The sequence below is a fragment of the Dama dama genome, chromosome 22 (genome assembly GCF_033118175.1).
Source record: "Dama dama isolate Ldn47 chromosome 22, ASM3311817v1, whole genome shotgun sequence".
NCBI classification, from domain to species: Eukaryota; Metazoa; Chordata; class Mammalia; order Artiodactyla; family Cervidae; genus Dama; species Dama dama.
In genome coordinates, this window is record NC_083702.1 from 15,629,172 (window position 1) to 15,647,436 (window position 18,265).

Sequence of the window (18,265 nt, forward strand, 5' to 3'; positions counted from 1 at the left end):
ATTCAGATAAGCCAGACAGAGGAGAAGAAATATATATATTGAAGACAGAAGGAAGAGAAACAGAAGGTTAGTTAAGTGAAGACACCACCAGAGGGAAGTGGACGCCTCCACCCGAGGCTAACTTGGGTCGTGTGGCCAGCAGACCGGGAAAGCATCAGAGGAGCCAAGGTCCAGATTCAAGACGGCGCCTGCAGCTGAGGACAGCAGTGTGGGAGTGAGGGGTCAGGAGACAGAGGGCAGAGCAGTGCAGTTGAAGAAGAGAAGGTCACAGCATAGTTCTTGTGAAACCGAGACACTTAGGTGTGTGACCCCTAAACATGTACCTCTTATTGGCAAGATGTCTGTAGCTATATTTATGCCCATGTTTGTTCACTGCTCAGCAGTCATTTGTCCACTTTCCATGGATGTGCTATCCATGTTAATAAGTCTATCAGAAAAGAACCCACAGGCTTCATCCTTCTTGAGTAAGGGGTGTGTGATAGGGCATCACACAACACGGTATGTGATGGATGATTTCTGATGGGGCCGCAGATCTCTTGGTAGTGAGGATGGTGTAAACACAGCCCATGATGCTAATCCAAATGTTTTGCTGACTCTAACCATGTCACTGATCGTGGAGAGGGTGACGAGAAGGCAGGTGATGACAGTGGTTGTACAGAATGCAGCCAATAGGAACTTCTGTTAATGACGAGGAGGGTGGACATGATGATGACAAAGTTGCAATCTCTACAAAGCTAGGTCCACACTTGTGAGATAAGATGTGTGTTTGTGTGTGTGTGTGTGTGTGTGTGTGTGTGTGTGTGTGTAAGAGAGGGAGAGGGACTGAGAAACAGAGATCACCCACAGATCACTCCTGGTTAAACCAGAGAGTAGCCTGCCTTGGGGCCTTTTCTAGAAACACCTCAAAAGTTCAAAGTCAATAACCATCCCTTTTCCCTAAAATACTTAATAAAAAAAAAAGAAGAGCAAACCTGCAGAAATCTGTGGACACACTTCCTTTTTCTTTGGAGATATTTGCTGGATTTTCTTATGCAAGGAAGCTGTCACCCAGGAATTCTCCAGGAAATTTTTTAAATTATATGTAGACTCTAATGGCTGGAAAGGACCTCGAAAATCATCTAAACTGTGGGACTTTCCTGGGGATTTTTTTTTTTTCCCACAATACTGCTGCTAGAGCCTTGCTCCACGCCAGCCAACAAGATCACAGTCCCAGCTGGGCCGGGGCATGAACACTGTGATCAACTCACGTGAGAAAGAACCTTCTATTTTACAAAAGCCACGGTCACACCACACGTAGTGACAGTGTCAGAAGCAGGAAAGGTGTCTTCACAGCAAGTCTGGAGAACCCACACCTCCCTGAATGCTCCCATCAGCAAGGCTTGCTGCCCACTCTCATTGCCGCATGTGTGCATGCTCGGTTGTGCCTGACTTTGCGACCCCATGGACTGCAGCCCTCCAGGATCCTCTGTCCACGAGATTTTCCAGGCAAGAATACTGGAGTGGGTTGCCGTTTCCTACTCCAGGGACCTTCCAGACCCAGAGGCTGAATGCACATCTTCATCTCCTGCATTGGCAAGCAGATTTTTTTTACCACTGCTCACTCTAAAGAAAAGCCTGGGACCTTTCCCAGTGGTCCAGTGGTTAGGTTTCACCTTCCAATGCAGGGGACGGAGTTCAACCACTGGTCCGGGAGCTAAGACCTCACATGCCTCATTGCCAAAAAAACAAAACATAAAACAGAAACAATATTGTAACAAATTCAATAAAGACTTTTTAAAAAAGATTATAGACCAGTGATCTGGGGCGGTGGTGGTGGGGGTGGGAAAAAAAAAGACACGCCTGGCTGGGCTGGAAGGAAGGGAGAAGGGGGTTTAAGGAGAAGTTGAAAAGCTGGACCACGGCGATGACCAGCTTCTTGCAGAGCTCATGTCAGCAATACTCTGAGGTGATACTGTCTCCCAAGTCCCTTCTGCCCAACCTTGGGGTCCCCAGGGAAGCAAGCGTGATTCAACTTCACAAGACCCACGTCCCACCCAGCCCCGTTCCCGACACTGTTCATATCCATCCAGCCCTCAAGAGACCCCAGAACCCGGGAGAAACATGCTCATACTTTCTTGGTGGGAACTTTGATCTTCAAGAATTCTGCCTCTCGGGCCAGCACCTGCCACGGGGCGTGGATCCGGACGAAGACGGAGCCCTGGCTTTTGCTCTGGAAGGGACAAAGAAGAAGAAACAGCAGCGTTTAGGAGGTCATAGCTTACATTCCGAGCTCTCCGATTCTTCCAAACAAGAAGCCCAGACGTGTTATTTCTTCCGTTTCTGGTTTTTGTTCTCTTTATACCTCACTGGGGGCCAGCCCCCTCCCACCATACCCCATTCATTGCTTCTGGCTCAGAAATGCTCTTACCCAGAGAGGGGAAGCATTCCCAAAGAGCAGTCCCTGGAGGTCTGGGGACTTCAGAGAAAAAGAGGAATTAAAACAGTTGTGTTCACAGGTTTAAAATGTAAGCCATTACAGGTTTCACAGAAATCCCGTTAACTTTTCTTGGTTGAGGTGTTGCTGATTTATAATATTGTATTAGTTCAGGTGTTCAGCGTTGTGATTCAGTATCTTTGCAGATCATATTCCATCACCAGTTATTACAAGATAATGGGTATAATTCCCTGTACTGTACAGTAAACCTTCATCAGCTATTTTCTAACTGGGAGTTACTGCAGGTAGTCGGTTTACCCCTGCTGGCTTCAGTGAACAGTCTGGAACCTGCCTCCATACTGATATTTTCAGTAAATATTAATATTTTATATTATAATTAGTAATGTAATAAAATAATATTAAATTTTTATTTTTATTCTACAATTTTGCTGTGTCTCAGCCCAAATCACAAAGGGGTTCATCTAGCTTATAAGGGGCTCCCAGGGGGCTCAGTGGTAAAGAATCTGCCTGCAATGCAGGAGACTTGGGATTGATCCCCGGTCTAGGAAGGTCCCCTGGAGAGAGAAATAGCCACGCCAGTATTCTTGCCTGGAGAATTTCAAGGACAAGAGGAGCCTGGCTGGCTATAGTCTGTGGAGTCGCAAAGAATCAAACATTACTTAGCAACTAAACAACAACAACAAAAGCTAATGATAAAAATAATAAATGTAAATGGTACAACTCAATATAATATCATAAAAAATAAATCATGGGGAGGATTTTGTGTGAATATGGCTGTGAATTTAGGTCCCAGGACATATCATTCTCTGAGTGCACTGATTTCACTCAAAAAATGTAAAATAAGGAAAGGAGATGCAGTGATGAAAATCTGAAAACTAGGTTTTATTGACTCAGCAGCTCATTTGGCCCCAGGCAGTGTCTGCTATAAAAACTGGTCCGGTTACAACATGAAGCTATTAGTTTCTTCTCATCTACAAAGAAAACCTCAAATTTTTTCAGAACAAGCACACAAAGGTGGGGGGGAACACTTTCTGACATTAATATAATTCGTTTCATCACTAAAGAATAAAAAAAGACCAAAACAAGTAGGAAACAAAGGGCAAAAGCCTCATCATTGGTGTGAAGCTTCTAAAACTACCTGCAAAATCAATAACAAACACTGTGTTCACAAAAAAAGCAGCACAGGTCAACAGGGCAATTCTTCATCCAGTGACTTCTGGGAATCCCAAAGCCCCGTGAGATGCTGGCCCATGTGCCCCTGACAGTTAGGATAAAGCAGCCGAGGGCAGAGTGAGGACCGGGTCCTAGCCACCATCCTCTGCAGAGAGACGAGCTCGCAGCTTCTTGTCCATTCTCACCCACCCCCAAACACGTGCTACAGGGGAAAGCAGGCTTTGTTGGTTTCCTGAGCATCTCATGAAACAGGACGCACAGAGACCAGGGCCCAAAAGGCACCAACATTGTGGGCAGCGAAAGGAATGCTCCTCACAGAAAAGCAGCAACAGCCCTCTGCAAAGTCATCCTCAAAGACCAGTTGGTGTTCGCCAATACAGGTCTCGGTTTAGCACTGAAGATGACATTGGAGGCAGCCACGCACACCATCCCAAGTGGCGGGCAAAGAACCAGGTGGCTGGGAGAAGACTGCCTTTCCCACCCAAATGACAGTCAGTTCACGGTCACGGGTTCATGGGTTTCTGAGATGATGAATAAGGCAAAAAGACACTTCATGATGCTCATAATGCAAGTGAAGACTGTCTCTCTGATTCTTAATGGCACTCGATGATCCTTTCGATAATTAAGACATCCAGAAGCTACCTCCACCTTGGGGATGAAAGCTGCTGACTTCTAAGGAAGGAGAAGAAAGAAGAAAGCAGGATTTCACAAGAAGACGGAACTGTGGTCTGAAAGCCTTGGATGGTCTAAAGTTGACAAGTGCCTAAAAACAACACCCATCACCAAGATGCATCTTTATTGAGTGAATTGTGTGCCTAGATGGAGAGCAGAGGTCGTGTGCTTCAGCTCACAGAATATGCATGGGGACCATCACCTTCATCTCTACCTTACTGTTGGGCAGGGAAAATTCAAACAATTTGTCCAAAGTTACACAGATAGTAGGATTTTTAGAAAAAAGAATTCAAGGGACTTCACTGGCGGTTCACTGGTTGACTCTTCGAGCGTCTATGCATGGGGCTTGTGTTTGATCCCTGACCTGGGAACTAAGATCCTGTATGCTACACAGCATGGCCAAAAATAAAGTTATATTAAAAAAAAAAAAAAAAGGCCCCAAATTCAGGCAGGTCATGCTCCACCTGGTGGTTTTTAGAACATCTATTGCACATAGTTAAAACCACATCCAAGGGCTGCAAGAGAACATAAAGACATGCCTTAGACTAATATTGGATCAAAGGATGAGAGGCATCAGAGAAGCAGTCCTAAGAAGAGATACAGAGTCTTTGAGACCCTAAGTGGACACAGTTCAAACAAAACCCTGGAAAGTGCCTTTCAGTGAGAAATCACCCCAATTTCTCTGTCTGTCGGTGACAACAATACCGGGACTGCTAGACAGAGTCATCAATTACTTGCTGCTACTTCAAATGGTAATTTAAGCTTTTCTAATTTAGTGAAAAGCAAGAGGAAGACAGAAACCATCTGTGGAGCTGACCTGAAGCCCCAGAAATGACGTTTTCAGTGAAAGATGGCAAAGGGTGCCACCATCCTTCTCTCTAGGATGAAATCATGACTATTATTGATTTTAAAATATTTGGTTTCATCTTTGTTTTCAAATTGTGGCAAACCCCTTTTTCACCTTTATCTGGAAGTGGTGCCTCAAGTGTGCACCAAATGTCCATTAAGCAGCTGCAGATGTTTGAGCAGGGTTGGGAGGGCCAGGGTCCACCTGTGGTCTTGGTGGCAGACTGCAAGCTGTCCCCTGACAGCCATTCTTCTTTCCTCTATTCTTCTCTATTGGTTTGGCTGCACTGGGTCTTAATTGCGTCATGCGGGATCTTTCCTTGCAGTGCATGGACTCTAGTTGTGCATGCAGGCCTAGTTGCTCAGCACAAAGTGGGACCTTGTTCTCGAACTCGGGCTCAAACCCTCATCCCCTGGTGGATTCTTAACCACTGGACCATCAGGGAAGCCCCTCCTTTATTTTTCAACCAAGCACATGGCCTTCCAGAATGCAGACAGCATCCTCCTTGAAGTTAGGTGTAACCATAACACTAATTCCTAGCCAATGTGGTACAGGTCAGGGGTGGAGCAGCTCCTGGAAACTCCCTGCAAAGACACAAGTGGATGATTTCTGCCCCTTCATCCTCTTCCCTATCACTGGATCTACAGCCTGAAAGACAGATACAAGTGTCTTAGACCTCAAGGTCAAAGTCAAGGCCAGAAATAGCAAAGTATCAACACAGAAGTTGGGTTCTGACTCTCTGGATTGTCCCAGCCAACCTGGGCTGCCTCTGGGATTTTGATGTGAAAGGTAAATCTCCACCTTGTTGAGCCCCTGTGGTTTTAGAGGCTCTATGAACTACAGCCCAACCGTATATTAAATTATGAAAATTGTTTCCCAACATGGACGCCTTCGGCCCCTCTAGCAAAGCAAGGTGCTTCTCCATTCTGCTCAAATGGAACCAGTTTCAAAGGAAAATAAAAGCTGGAATGCAGTTACACTGGTGCTAACATCTAGTCATCATGTTTCTTTCATGCCATGCGACATTGTTACCTTCTCATAAAAAGAGCAACACCGAGCTGATGTGAAATATTAGCTGGTGTGACTGGCTATGTCTGCTGGGGAAAAAAAAAAAAAAAAAAACATGAAAATCCCTCACAGAACCATCACCAAATGCAGAAGCTCTTTTTAACTAACCTAGGAATCGAAAGTTGGAGGTTAACATAGATTGAGCTAAAAAAAAAAAAAAAAAAAAAAGTTCCCTGTTCTCCAGGCCCAGGTGACTTCCATTCTGCCCTGGATTTGGATTCCTTTAGGGCAGCAATCCCCAACCTCCTTGGTACGAGGAACCAGTTTCATGGAAGAAAAATTTTCCACAGACCAGGTTAGGGGAGCAGGGGTGGTTTCAGGATGATTCAAGTGCATTACATTTATTGTGAGCTTTATTTCTACTATTATTACATCAGCTCCACCTCAGATCATCAGGTTTTCAGCATAGGCGTGCATGCATGCTAAGTCACTTTAGCCGTGTCTGACTCTTTGCAACTCCATGGACTATAGCCCACCAGGTTCCCCTGTCCATGGGATTCTCCATGCAAGAATACTGGAGTGGGTTGCCATGCCCTCCTCCAGGGCATCTTCCTGACCCAGGGGTCGAACCTGTGTCTTATAAGTCTCCTGCACTGGCAGGCATGTTGTTAATCACGAGAGCCACCTGGGAAGCCCCTCTTCAGGACAGGATGGGAATAGAAAGAGCTTGGGATTTGGATTCAAGTAGCTTAGGACCTGGATCCTAGATTTTACAGCTGCAGGGCACTGGGCAAGTCACTTAACCAAGAGAGCCACAGTTTCTCCCTGGGAACAAGGAAGATGAGAAACACTGCTGAGCTACTAAGAGGAACCGAGGGACTGAGCGTGAGATTCCTGCTGTGATGTCCGAATGCGGACCATTCACTCGGTGTCAGCCATTGAGAAGACTGAGGATCCACTCTTTCCAATCAAGGTGACAGCTCTTTGACTGCAGGGACAGGGTCTGACGCTTCACTTGTGCTCCCCAAGCACCTGGCACAGGCTGGACACAGAATAGGTCCTCCCAGAGCTCTTGCAAATGATAGAACAGACTGGTAGCTCAGACGGTAAAGAATCTGCCTGCAATGCATGTTCGATCCGTGGGTCAGGAAGATCCCCTGGAGGAGGGCATGGCAATCCACTCCAGTGTTTTGCCTGCAGAATCCCATGGACAGAGGCGCTTGGTGGGCTACAGTCCACTGGGTCATAAAGAGTCAGACATGACTAAAGTGACTTATGCACTCCTATTGGATTAAAATCCTGGTTTGCTAATTGCCTTGAAGTTTTTGTGTGCTCAGTCACTCAGTCATGTCCGACTCTTTGCAGTTCATGGGCTGTAGCCCACCAGGCTCTTCTGTCCATGTAATTTTCCAGCAAAATACTGGAGTGGATTACCATCTCCTACTCCGGGGAATCTTCCCAACCCAGGATTGAACCCACATCTTTTGCATCTCCTGCACTGGCAGGTGGATTCTTTATCACTAGTGCCACATGGGAAGCCTGCTCAAAGTTTCCTTTGTCTACATAGGATTTTCAAAATGTCCCATGGACCTAAGGGAATCCACTGGTTCAAAGTATTATTCATCTCCAGAATCTGAGGACATGGTCAGAAAGCATTACTTTGTGAAACCAACCTGAAATTTAACATTAAAGTATAAGAAATTAGGCATCAACTGTAAAAGCAGTGCTAAGGGGAAGGTTCATAGCATTACAGGCTTACATCAAGAAACAAGAAAAAAACCAAATAAATAACCTAACTCTACACCTAAAGCAATTAGAGAAGGAAGAAATGAAGAACCCCAGGGTTAGCAGAAGGAAAGAAATCTTAAAAATCAGGGCAGAAATAAATGCAAAAGAAACTAAAGAGACCATAGCAAAAATCAACAAAGCTAAAAGCTGGTTTTTTGAAAAAATAAACAAAATTGACAAACCATTAGCAAGACTCATTAAGAAACAAAGAGAGAAAAACCAAATTAACAAAATTAGAAATGAAAATGGAGAGATCACAACAGACAACACTGAAATACAAAGGATCATAAGAGACTACTACCAGCAGCTCTATGCCAATAAAATGGACAACTTGGATGAAATGGACAAATTCTTAGAAAAGTATAACTTTCCAAAACTGAACCAAGAAGAAATAGAAGATCTTAACAGACCCATCACAAGCAAGGAAATCGAAACTGTCATCAAAAATCTTCCAGCAAACAAAAGCCCAGGACCAGATGGCTTCACAGCTGAATTCTACCAAAAATTTAGAGAAGAGCTAACACCTATCTTACTCAAACTCTTCCAGAAAATTGCAGATGAAGGTAAGCTTCCAAACTCATTCTATGAGGCCACCATCACCCTAATTCCAAAACCAGACAAAGATGCCACAAAAAAAGAAAACTACAGGCCAATATCACTGATGAACATAGATGCAAAAATCCTTAACAAAATTCTAGCAAACAGAATCCAACAACATATTAAAAAAATCATACACCATGACCAAGTGGGCTTTATCCCAGGAATGCAAGGATTCTTTAATATCTGCAAATCAATCAATGTAATACACCACATTAACAAATTGAAAGATAAAAACCATATGATTATCTCAATAGATGCAGAGAAAGCCTTTGACAAAATTCAACACTCATTTATGATTAAAACTCTCCAAAAAGCAGGAATAGAAGGAACATACCTCAACATAATAAAAGCTATATATGACAAACCCACAGCAAGCATCACCCTCAATGGTGAAAAATTGAAAGCATTTCCCCTGAAATCAGGAACAAGACAAGGGTGCCCACTCTCACCACTACTATTCAACATAGTGTTGGAAGTTCTGGCCACAGCAATCAGAGCAGAAAAAGAAGTAAAAGGAATCCAGATAGGAAAAGAAGAAGGGAAACTCTCACTGTTTGCAGATGACATGATCCTCTACATAGAAAACCCTAAAGACTCTACCAGAAAATTACTAGAGCTAATCAATGAATATAGTAAAGTTGTAGGATATAAAATTAACACACAGAAATCCCTTGCATTCCTATATACTAACAATGAAAAAACAGAAAGAGAAATTAAGGAAACAATACCATTCACCATTGCAACAAAAAGAATAAAATACTTAGGAGTATATCTACCTAAAGAAACAAAAGACCTATACATAGAAAACTATAAAACACTGATGAAAGAAATCAAAGAGGACACAAACAGATGGAGAAACATACCGTGTTCATGGATTGGAAGAATCAATATTGTCAAAATGGCTATTCTACCCAAAGCAGTCTATAGATTCAATGCAATCCCTATCAAGCTACCAACGGTATTTTTCACAGAACTAGACCAAAGAATTTCACAATTTGTATGGAAATACAAAAAACCTCGAATAGCCAAAGTAATCTTGAGAAAGAAGAATGGAGCTGGAGGAATCAACCTGCCTGACTTCAGACTCTACTACAAAGCCACAGTCATCAAGACAGTATGGTACTGGCACAAAGACAGAAATATAGATCAATGGAACAGAATAGAAAGCCCAGAGATAAATCCACGAACCTATGGACACCTTATCTTTGACAAAGGAGGCAAGGATATACAATGGAAAAAAGACAACCTCTTTAACAAGTGGTGCTGGGAAAACTGGTCAACCACTTGTAAAAGAATGAAACTAGAACACTTTCTAACACCATACACAAAAATAAACTCAAAATGGATTAAAGATCTAAATGTAAGACCAGAAACTATAAAACTCCTAGAGGAGAACATAGGCAAAACATTCTCCGACATAAATCACAGCAAGATCCTCTATGACCCACCTCCCAGAATATTGGAAATAAAAGCACAACTAAACAAAAGGGACCTAATGAAACTTAAAAGCTTTTGCACTACAAAGGAAACTATAAGTAAGGTGAAAAGACAGCCCTCAGATTGGGAGAAAATAATAGCAAATGAAGAAACAGACAAAGGATTAATCTCAAAAATATACAAGCAACTCCTGCAGCTCAATTCCAGAAAAATAAATGACCCAATCAAAAAATGGGCCAAAGAACTAAACAGACATTTCTCCAAAGAAGACATACAGATAGCTAACAAACACATGAAAAGATGCTCAACATCACTCATTATTAGAGAAATGCAAATCAAAACCACAATGAGGTACCATTACACACCAGTCAGGATGGCTGCTATCCAAAAGTCTACAAGCAATAAATGCTGGAGAGGGTGTGGAGAAAAGGGAACCCTCTTACACTGTTGGTGGGAATGCAAACTAGTACAGCCGCTATGGAAAACAGTGTGGAGATTTCTTAAAAAACTGGAAATAGAACTGCCATATGACCCAGCAATCCCACTTCTGGGCATACACACTGAGGAAACCAGATCTGAAAGAGACACGTGCACCCCAACGTTCATCGCAGCACTGTTTATAATAGCCAGGACATGGAAGCAACCTAGATGCCCATCAGCAGATGAATGGATAAGGAAGCTGTGGTACATATACACCATGGAATATTACTCAGCCTTTAAAAAGAATTCATTTGAACCAGTCCTAATGAGATGGATGAAACTGGAGCCCCTTATACAGAGTGAAGTAAGCCAGAAAGATAAAGAACATTACAGCATACTAACACATATATATGGAATTTAGAAAGATGGTAACGACAACCCTATATGCAAAACAGAAAAAGAGACACAGAAATACAGAACAGACTTTTGAACTCTGTGGGAGAAGGTGAGGGTGGGATATTTCAAAAGAACAGCATGTATACTATCTATGGTGAAACAGATCACCAGCCCAGGTGGGATGCATGAGACAAGTGCTCCGGCCTGGTGCACTGGGAGGACCCGGGGGAATCGGGTGGAGAGGGAGGTGGGAGCGGGGATCGGGATGGGGAATACATGTAAATCTATGGCTGATTCATATCAATGTATGACAAAACCCACTGAAATGTTGTGAAGTGATTGGCCTCCAAATAATAAAAAAATAAATAAAAAACAAACAAACAAACAAACAAAAAAGAAATTAGGCATCAGAGCATATAATCCATCCCTAGAAGAGATTTCATAAATAAGTCATCATGGTGACTGGAGGGGATCCAGTCCTAAATCTCACCAGGCAACTAAAATTCAAGTTCATGTAAAATAAGCTGTAACATATAATTTGGTTGTGGTCATCAGAGAAAGGAGAAACAACTCACAAAAGTTTCTCTAAGAAAGACAAATGCATCCATCTCGGGGATGCACCTATCCCTGGGGTAACAAATGGGAACTACATGACAAGGCAGGAACCTCCCTCCAGCTCAACTGAAAGGCCTCATAAAGCCATGCAGCTCCTTTCACTGTGACTCCATAAAAAAAAAAAAAAAAAGCACTAAAAATTCTGTCTCCCCAGTTCTCGGGTTTCAGGAAGAAGCACCCAAGAAAAGGCTGTCAGTGCTCTGGTCAGAAGAAATGGACAGTCCTCAGCCATCACCTGACTCTTAGCTCTTTCAGTCTCTCAATGTGTATTGTCAGCTGGTTTTCCTCACCTCTAAGTAAGGAGATCCAACCAGTCCATCCTAAAGGAGATCCTGGGTCTTCATCGGAAGGACTGATGCTGAAGCTGAAACTCCAATACTTTGGCCACCTGATGCGAAGAGCTGATTCACTGGAAAAGACCCTGATGCTGGGAGGGATTAGGGGCAGGAGGAGAAGGGGACGACAGAGGATGAGATGGCTGGATGGCATCACCATGAGTTTTAGTAAACTCCGGGAGTTGGTGACGGACAGGGAGGCCTGGCGTGCTGCGATTCATGGGGTCGCAAGGAGTCGGACACGACTGAGCGACTGACCTGAACTGAACTGAAGTAAACCAACAGAAACCTGAGTACATAGGAGGCAAAGTCAGGTCCCCATCTTGAACCTGTGCCCTAACTCATCTGCCAGTCTCTCACTTCCTCCCTCTTCTTTAAAGAAGATGTGATACATATATACAATGGAATATTACTCAACCATTAAAAAGAATGAAAGGATGATATTTGCCGCAACATGTATGGACCTAGTGAGTGTCATACTGAGTAAAGTAAGTCAGACAGAGGAGGAGAAATATCATATGACATCCCTTATATGGAGACTCTAAAAACAAAATGCACAAATGAACTTACAAAGCACAAATAGACTCACAGACTTAGAAAACAAACACGGTTACTGGGGGTAAGGGATAGTTAAGAGACTTTGGGAAGGTCATGTCCACACTGCTGCATTTAAAATGGATAACTAACAAAGACCTATCATATGGCACATGGAACTCTGCTCAATGTTATCTGCCAACCTGGATGGGAGACGGGTTTGGGGAAGAATGGATACATCTATGGACAGTGACTGCAGCCATGAAATTAAAAGATACTTGCTCTTTGGAAGAAAAGCTATGACAAACCTAAACAGCATATTGAAAAGCAAAGACATCACTTTCCTGACAAAAGTTTGTATAATCAAAGCCGTGTTTTTTCCAGTAATCATGTACAGATGTGACAGTTGGACCATAAAGAAAGGTAGGTGCCAAACAATTGATGCCTTCAAATTGTGATGCTAAAGAAGACTCTTGAGAGTCCCCTGAACTGCAAGGAGATCAAACCAGTCCATCCTAAAGGAAATCAGTCCTGAATATTCAAAGGAAGGACTGATGCCGAAGCTGAAGCTCCAATACTCTGGCCACCTGATGCGAAGAGCCAACTCAGTGGAAAACACCCTGATGCTGGGAAAGACTGAGGGTGGGAGAAGGGGGTGACAGAGGATGAGATGGTTGGATGGCATCATCGATTCAATGGACATGAATTTGAGCAAACTCTGGGAGACAGTGAAGGACAGGGAAGCCTGGCGTGCTGCAGTCCATGGGGTCGCAAAGAGTCAGACACGACTGAGTGACTGAACAACAACATAAGTAGGGCTGAGTCCCTTCACTGTTCACCTGAAACTACCTCAACATTGTTCACTGGCTAAACCCCAATACAAATAAAAAGCTTACAGTTAAAAAAATTAAAGTAGATCCAACAGCGAGCGGACCTGATCACACATGTTCTGTCTAGTAGCCCTGGTATTGCTCAAGTTTCCACCCTACCAGGAGCCCTTATACAGATCTCTTAGGAGGGCATCTCTGTTCCTCTCAGTAGCCCCAGGTCCTCACTGCATCTGCAGGTCACCACTCCCATCCCTAGAGGTCTACTGCATCGGCATGAGCATATCCTGATGCTCACAAAACACAGTGGAGCTGAACTGGAGTTGGAGGTTCCTGGAACCTCTGTGCCTTATAGTATTGTAAGGGTGTTGCTGCATTAAGGAAAAGAATAAGAGATGCTCTGATGAATAAAGGAAGTCTTGGGTCTCTCTACTTGCCAGCCATCAGACTTCCACATGCTATTCAACACCTCCGTACTGACGGCTCAAAGCAGGGCCAACTGACGGCCATGGTGCATTTCAGAAGATAGAACTGACTTGGCCTGAGGACTCTGGAGTTGGAGAGCCCTCCAGCAATGCTTTACATCTTTCTCAAGTAGCAAATGAAGACCCAGAGCTCAGGAGGCTGAGTTGCTGGGTTATGGACATACAGCTAGTAGCTGGGCCAGGAATGGAATCCAGGTCTCCCAGATCATGGTCCATCCCTTGGTGCTCATGACAGCAGGACATACCCAAGGGCTCTCAACCCATCCAGGGCAGTCCCATGTCCCTCTCCCTTCATGAGAGGTTAGGTAGATAGGGGACAAGGTGCTGGAATGGGGGAAATCACGCCCCCAGCCACCTCTCTCTGGAGCCCCAGCCACCGCTCAAAACCCTCGTTAGGGACCAGAGGTCATGCACTCCTGGTGAGGTTATCCATATTGTTTATATCTCATTGTTGTTTTCCAAAGATTGCATGTGGCTGCACCAGACCATGTCCTCCCTCTGGAGAGACAAGAGTGAATGGGAGGCAGTCCCAGCCAAACGCTGGAAACCGATACTCCACAAGCCTCCTTCCCCTGCAGCCCGGCCAAGCCACCCCGATGCTAACCCCAGACGCCTGCGTGTGCTCCAGGCCCAGCCCTGCCGTGAGAACACCAGCTGCAGTGCATCGAGGCCCCAGATCGAGGCTACCAGGGTGGGCGGTGGGGAGACGATAGAGAGGGACCAAGGCGGGCAGACACCTCCCAGATGTCACCAACCCAGGTCACCTCAGATCTATGAGGACCGAGAAGGGTGAGACAACCCCCCTGCCAGGGGCTCCCATGTTCTCAGATCACCAAGGTTGATGTCCACGCAGCTGGAGAAGTGACACCAGGTGGCCTGAAACTGTGGCCAGTGCAGCCATCATTGCAGAATAAGGAGAAGGGTGGGGTGCATGTAGAGCTGAGAGCAGAGAGTGCCTCATTCCCCCTGGAGGAACACCTGGTCTACCCATGTCATTATTAAGACCAAAGTCTTAACTTCCTGCAGGAGCTTCCAATCCATGGTCTGGGGACAGGCTCCATCCAGATGTCCTGAAGACACAGTGGCTTGGAATTAAGTTCAGCGAAGAACTTCCTGACTGGCAGAGGAAAGGTGAAACCCTGCTTTCGTGGGAAGCCCGGGATGATTCTCCTCTCTAACCCTCTCCTCCCTGGGCCAATAGGAGAATGCGTGCATGATCGGCAAAGATGGAGGGCAGGACCAATTGCCCATGAACCCTGTCCCAGGGACCACCACCCAAAATAGCAGCAGCATGACTGCTTTCATGGGAAAGGCTGCTCCTAGTCCCCAAGCAAAGACTGGGAACAGTCCAGCCAGAGTTCTGTAGAGATGGAAACCCAGCCACTCTTTTCATAATTTTGTCAAAGAGCCATCACCAGAAGTTCCCAGGGTGGGAGGCAGCCTTCCGTACTGGGTGGACCCCTTGGGTAGGGTACCAGAATGGACAGGCACCCAGAAGAGATGATCTCTGGACCTGGCCGCACAGGATTTAATCTCTGCACTGAAACCACTGTGCTCCAGAGAGAAGCCACCTAGGAAACCTCTGTTCAAGTCCAGGTGAAGATGAATTGGGGAGCGGGGAACCTGGCAAAAATTAAGGAGTCAGATCCTCTTTTACACCAAGGGCCAAGAAAGCCAGTTCCCCATCTAATCCTTTAGCTACAGGGTCCCCCAGGGCAACCCAGCACTCTGGAAGGACTGGGACCACATGAGGTGTCAGAAACAGAGTTGGATTAAGTGTTCCCTGGGCTTCTGTCCATCTCCAAAACCCACAGAAGCAGTGGGGGAAATCGTCACCATTGTCACGGTCATGGAAAAATCACGGGTACTAGGGTCTGAAGACTTACTGGATCTTGGGCCCCACCTCTGTCACTTCCCAGCTGCATCATTTTGGGCTTTGTTTTTTGTTTTAAAGATTTTTTTATTCGATGTGGCTCATTTTTTAAAGTTTTATTGAATTTGTTACAATAAGGCTTCTCTTTTATGCTTTGGGTTTGGGGGCTGGGAAGCATCTTAGGGGAATCTTAGACCCCCAATCAGGGATCAAACCTGTATCTCCTGCATTGTAAGGAGAAGTCTTAACCACGGGACCGCCAGGGAGGTCGCTGCCACACCATTTTCGGCAAGTCACCAAAGCTCTTAAAACTCAGAGGCACCATTAAAATAATTGTGGTGGTGGTTTAGCCACTAAGTCGTGTCCAACTCTCGAGACCCCATGGACTGTAGCCCACCAGGCTCCTCTGTCCATGGGATTTTCCAGGCAAGATTACTGAAGTGGGTTGTCGTTTGCTTCTCCAGGGGATCTTACCAACCTATGGATAGAACTCAGGTCTCCTGCATTGCAGGCAGATTCTTTACCAACTGAGCCACCAGGGAAGCCCATTAAAATAATTGTAATGATTAATAATAATACCACCTGAAGGGCAGAAGGAAGGACTCTACAAGGGACTCATGGAATCTTTTGGGGGTAGTGGATACACTCATTACCTTGATTATGATGGTGGCGTCATGGGTTTGTACATATGCCCAAACTCAACAGATTAGATCATTTTAAATATGTACAATTTATTATAATCAATTATGCCTCAATAAGGCTAGAAAAAAAAGATAAGTAAAAATGTAAAATAATGCCATACTTTCTTACAATTTTTTTGCTTTGAAAAGTATTATTTTTCATTAAGATATGCTATTTGTGTTTATTTATGTTAAATAAAAATATTATTTAAAATATGTTATATATTACAGTTGTTGTTTAGTCACTAAGTTATGTCTGACCCTTTGTGACCCTTTAGACTGTAGCCTACCAGGCTCTGTCCATAGGATTTCCCAGCCAAGAATACTGGAATGAGTTGCCATTTCCATCTCCAGGAGATCTTCGATCCCTTCTCGACCCGGGGACCAAACCCAAGTCTTCCTGCATTGCAGGCAGATTCTTTACCACTGAGCCACCAAGGGAGCCCTATATATGGTTAGTTTTTAATTAAGAAGTAGGCATTGGGCTTCCCAAGTGGCTCAGTGGTAAAGAATCTACCTGCCAATGCAGGAGATGCAAGAGATGAGGGTTTGATCTCTGGGTCCGAAGATCCCCTGGAGTAGGAAATGGCGACCCACTCCAGTATTCTTGCCTCCAGTAAATACTCCAGTATTTCCTGCCGAAATCCCATGGACAGAGGCGCCTGGCGGGCTCCAGTCCATGCAGTTGCAGGGTCGGAAACTATTGAGCACATACACATACAAAGTATTCAAAAGCTAGTACTGATTCTGTGATATCTCAGAATCAAATGAGATTATATGCAGAAAAGTGTTTTGCAAACCCCAAAGTATGTATTAATATAAAAGGATTTTTAAAGAGAAAGTTCAGGGGTTCAGTTCAGTTCAGTCGCTCAGTCGTGTCCGACTCTTTGCGACCCCATGAATCGCAGCACGCCAGGCCTCCCTGTCCGTCACCAACACCCAGAGTTTACTCAAACTCATGTCCATCGAGTCGGTGATACCATCCAGCCATCTCATCCTCTGTCATCCCCTTTTCCTCCTGCCCCCAATCCCTCCCAGCATCAGGGTCTTTTCCAATGAGTCAACTCTTCGCATCAGGTGGCCAAAGTATTGGAGTTTCAGCCTCAGCATCAGTCCTTCCAATGAACACCCAGGACTGATCTCCTTTAGGATGGACTGGTTGGATCTCCTTTGCAGTCCAAGGGACTCTCAAGAGTCTTCTCCAACACCACAGTTCAAAAGCATCAATTTTTCGGCGCTCAGCTTTCTTCACAGTCCACCTCTCACATCCATACATGACCACTGGAAAAACCATAGCCTTGACTAGATGGGCCTTTGTTGGCAAAGTAATGTCTCTGCTTTTTAATATGCTATCTAGGTTGGCCATTGCCAAATCTCTGCCATGGGACTCAAAGTGCAGAGCATCTCCTGCCCCTTGACCTCCACGGGATGCTCCCACGCTTCTTGGATCCCACTTGAGAGAAATCATATCTGAGCCCACCCACCATGGCAATAGTTCCTGGCTTACCTGAACACCCCTGAGTGAAGTTAAAGGAGAGTTTTTCCCTGGGAGTTTAGAATGCGGGGATAACAGACAGAACAGAACCCAGGAGTCAGAGACCAAATTTCTACCCAAGAAGAGGATAAAACTCCAAACACCCAGAAGATGTTGGCAGAAAGGAGAGGGCCTCTCCCAAAACCCGGCTCCCGACACAGAGGCCCAGCCCCAAACAGGGGGGAAAAGGTCATGGATAAACCAGAGGAAAATACTGCCCTTTCTGATTCGTCACAGAACAATTTTGGACAGTTGACAGTCCCCAAGTGGAATCAGATGTTGCAGACGCCAGCTCTCAGCAACCCATCACCCCGCCAGGATACTGAGAGCATGTCAAGGCCCAGAGAAATGGAAGGCAGCTGCCGGGCAGGGGGCTGGGTGGCGGATACTGATAGATACCTTGATCAAGGATGACTGACAGGTCCTGACTGACCTGGGACAGTTCCAGGTTATTTCTTCTGCTCCATTGTTCTATCCAGTGTGACATCTTAGTATCACCCAAAAAGTCCCAGATTGGCCAATGAATCATAGAGTCACCCTATGGATCACCAAGTTCAACAGCCATCATACTTTTGGGCAGGAAAATCCAGTATCTCCTTCCTGACCT

General features: G+C 44.9%; 1 protein-coding gene across 1 annotated transcript in view; it reads right to left on the reverse strand.

Moving 5' to 3' along the window:
* Positions 1–18,265, reverse strand: part of ANO2 (anoctamin 2) — a 340,921-nt gene that overhangs the window by 260,967 nt on the left and 61,689 nt on the right. The window contains exon 4 of the mRNA XM_061124073.1: positions 2,111–2,209. Within this exon, the coding sequence (XP_060980056.1) occupies positions 2,111–2,209 (99 nt within the window). The remainder of the gene's footprint in view (positions 1–2,110; positions 2,210–18,265) is intronic.